At 45.7% G+C, this 3833-nt stretch overlaps 1 protein-coding gene across 1 annotated transcript in view; it reads right to left on the bottom strand.

The window, feature by feature from the left end:
• TIAM2 (TIAM Rac1 associated GEF 2) overlaps positions 1-3833 on the bottom strand; it is a 583282-nt gene that overhangs the window by 170403 nt on the left and 409046 nt on the right. The window contains exon 6 of the mRNA XM_007956200.1: positions 1820-2044. Coding sequence (XP_007954391.1) covers positions 1820-2044 — 225 coding nt within the window. The remainder of the gene's footprint in view (positions 1-1819; positions 2045-3833) is intronic.

Raw genomic sequence — 3833 nt, 5'->3', positions numbered from 1 at the left:
TATCACTCCGTCTCCTGGAGCATTGCCCCCACGCTTGCTGAGCCCCTCCTTCACCGACATGCTGTCCTTTTCTATTGTCCCTTCCTGATGAGGGGTCCAAAGTGAACGAAACAAAGCCTTATCATGTTCACTTTTAGGAGCATTCTGGCTGTACTTCCTCTAAGACTGATAATAAATCGAGAGTATCCAAACTGTTCTGCCACCTCGGAATTCTGTTGAGGAACCTAGCCTCTCTGTAATGATTTACCAAGTGAAAAGAATGAAAATTTCAACAACACACCAACCCAACTCTATTCTTCATTCAAGTCCCCAGATCATGTGGCACTTGATTTGGAAGGGTTGTGGTGGATGCTGTAATGTACCACCTGGTCCCCCCCTTGGAGATGCAGGCATGCTTTTGCCTAGCTACATTCACTGGCACCGGCTGATGGCTCACAGCCAGAGAGCACTCTCTCAAGGGATCTGCCTGGAACAAGGTTGCTGCCTCTAGCCAGGTGTGGCCCACTCCAATGACTGGTGATGTGGGGGCACAAAGAAAGGCCCCCTTGACTTCATGAAGAACAACGCTAAGGGTCCCCCTATGATCAGACCTTCCGTGTATTGGCTGACACCTCTGTCCAATGCAGCACAATGCAAGCTCCCTGACCCTCGAACAGGTGAGGTCCTGACAGCACCTCTAACTAAACCTCCACATGCAGATCTCCACCCCAGAGCTGCTCCCCAGAAACCACCACTCCCTAGGAATGACTGAAAGCTCAGGGACACAGGACAAAATGTGCAGATTGTCTTAGCAAAGCAAAATAAAGACGCAACAGCTGCTTATCCACCCTGAAATGCAAACGACACAGAAACTGGCTATTTAACTACTAGATACATGTGGAACTAGACTAGAGAAAGTGTTTTCCCTAGCAGCTCATCTGACAGAGACAAAAAGCAACACTGGGCAGTTTTCAGGAATCTAGACATGGGAAGGGCTAAGTTATACTGAACCACTCTTCCCAAGTCCATCCTGGGCATTAGAACCTTTCCCGTCTCATCTTCTCGTGCCTTTATTATATGGACTTTATTTTTCATATGAGAGCATCAGCAAGGCAAGAAGGAACCACTTGATATTAGGGGAGAAGATGTGGTCACAAAAGACTTCGCTATAGAAGCAGCAACTGAAGGTTGGAAAGTCTATCACTGTGATCCATATTGCAAAGATTTCAGCTTTTAGCATGCAACTTACAACAGGGTTCCCTTCTGATGACTCCCTTGTGAAGCGAGCTCTGAAGTAAGTCAAATACCTCTTTTGTTGTTTTCTTTATTACTGCCTTTTATTATTGGTATCTTTATAAATCTGATCTCTAATGTCTTTGGGGTATGGCATGCGCATGTTAACATCAGTAAATTATCTACTACAACATTGTATGCACATAATCCCCCCCAAAAAAAAAAACCACAAACCCACTGCCATCCAGTAAACTCTGACTCATAGACACCCTTTAGAACAGAGTAGAACTGCCCTATAAGGTTTCCAAGGTTGTCAATCTTTACAGAAGCAGACTGCCTCACGTTTCTCCCGCAGAGTGGCTGGCGGGTGCGTTCAAGCTGCTGACTTTGTCTGGTTAGCAGTCAAGTGCTTTACCAACTACACCACCAGAGCTCCTTACCAAAAAAGAAAGGTCATAAGTGTGCTTCATGTTGACTTGAATACATCACAAGGCAGAAATGAGAAGCCACAGAAACCATGTCCCCGCAGGTGTAAAAGCCATCACACCAGCAGCCTTCAACATCTGAGAAGGTGAGCAGCGCAAGGGGAGAGGACCCACAGGGGTACCTGGTTCTCTATGGCTCTCCGGTTCCTCGGGTCGCTCACCACCGACAGCTGCAGCCCAGCCATCCTCTTCATCTTGCTGTCCGTAGCGATCTTCTGAAGCAGGCTTTTCGTCTGGTTCTTCAGGAGCCGGACTGTGTCCTCTTTCCCGTGCTTCTTGGCAAAAAGGGACGCGCAAGCTGAGTGTACGGCAGTGACCCAGTTCTCCAGATCCGTCTGGCTAGTGGCCTACACACAGGGAAGGAAACACAAAACAAACCCGTCTGCAGCTGTTGGAAACTGCCTCCACCGTGGCAGGCTGGCTCTGATATGCACAGCCCGCAAGCACCTGCACTACAAATGGGCACCGGCGGCTGTGGGGTTGATTCCGACTCATGGCAACCCCGTGTGTCAGAGCAGAACTGGGCCCCACTGGGCATTCAGTGGCTGATTTTCAGAAGCAGACTGCCAGGCCTTTCTTCCAAGGTGCCACTGGGTGGACGCAAACCTTTCTGTTAGCAGCTGAGTGTGTTACTGTGTGTGCTCTCCAGGAACTCCTCACTTCATAAAAATCGTGTTTAATTTCAAAAACACACACAACCACTCAACTCAGGCTCTCAGGCTTCCTTCACTCCAGGGGATCCAAGACGGGAACAGCACCCTCCTGCAGCCCCAAGTAAAATGGACAGAAAAACTGGAAACAACCTACGAGCCCAAGAGGAGGGGGTGATAGGGAAACAAGGCAGAGCCACTTAGAGCTACAGCGCTCTGCTCTCTAAAAGGCACGTGTCGTCGCTTTAATAGAGTGACAAAATTTTAGGACTGAGATATTCAAGTTTGAAACTCAGACAAAAAATTCCAACCACAACTGGACTCAGTTTTGAAAAAAAATCAGTAGAAAAATATACTGAGGGGCATGGACAACAACGTTAAAATTGTCATGACTGAATATTGAAATTATGGGTATTGGTTTTTCTTTTTCTTCAGTACCTGATATATTTGACACATGGGTCATACATCATTTTCATATAAAGAAAATATTTTACTTCTAAAACAATATAAAGGTTTGAATAAAGAAGGATGGGCAAAGATGTTTGATGCTAGGCAGGCTAAAAAGCAGCTTAAATATTCTCGTCCAGAAATAACCGCACACATTCAAGCCACGGGACGAATCAGTCAACTGGCCTCTGGGATCATCAATAGCACTTACAGGGGAATGTTCTTAGTAATAAGGTATTCACATCACACCCCTAGAAGCCTTTGTACATTCTAATCTAATGTATTTACCCTTCCCACAATTCAGGTTAGCATCCATTCATTACTTTGCTTAAAGGCATGATAGAAAGTTTTAAGTAACCTTTCTGTTAAGAGATTTTCAAGAAGGAAAATAAAACCCCAGTCCCTGACTCATTCCAAGTCAAGAGTTTACCTTCTACTCATCCCGGGAAACCCTGTTACAGTTTGGACAAATTAGAATCTCAAAGTCCACCTTGAGAACACTATGTTGTTCTGAAGGGCTCCAGAGGGCATCAAGGACCCAACTTTGTTAACAGAGCCCTGGACCTCGGACCTAGGAGGTTTTCCACAAACTCTCCATCATACGCCGTCTACACACAGTGCTAAGTTTGAAATGGGAGGCACTAAGAAGCTTCACCTCCTAGCTATCACTCCCACTTTCCTTGAGTTAACAATTAATAATAACAATAGCCAGAATTTCGTTAGCCCTTAACACATGCACATTATAGTATTTACCCTTAAAGCAATTCTCTAAGCTACTACTGTCCCACTAGTTGAAGGGTCTAAAGCTCAGAGAAGTTTAGTGTGTACTCCAAGATGACATTATTTAGTCAATGGCAGAGCCAGGACTCAAGCCTTAGCCTGACTCTAATACTGATAGCTTGGGGCCACCACAGTGTACAACTTCCTATTTGCTCAAATCAAACTCACTGTCATTGAGTTGATTCAAACTCAGCAAACTCCTACTGAGTTTCCAAGGCTGTTAATCTTTGTGGAAGCAGACTGCCTCATCTTTCTTCCC

This window comes from Orycteropus afer, unplaced genomic scaffold (genome assembly GCF_000298275.1).
Source record: "Orycteropus afer afer isolate SDZICR_OR568_19922 unplaced genomic scaffold, OryAfe1.0 scaffold00581, whole genome shotgun sequence".
NCBI classification, from domain to species: domain Eukaryota; kingdom Metazoa; phylum Chordata; class Mammalia; order Tubulidentata; family Orycteropodidae; genus Orycteropus; species Orycteropus afer.
Note: the sequence above shows the minus strand (reverse complement) of the source record. Positions and strands in the feature narration are given on the sequence as shown.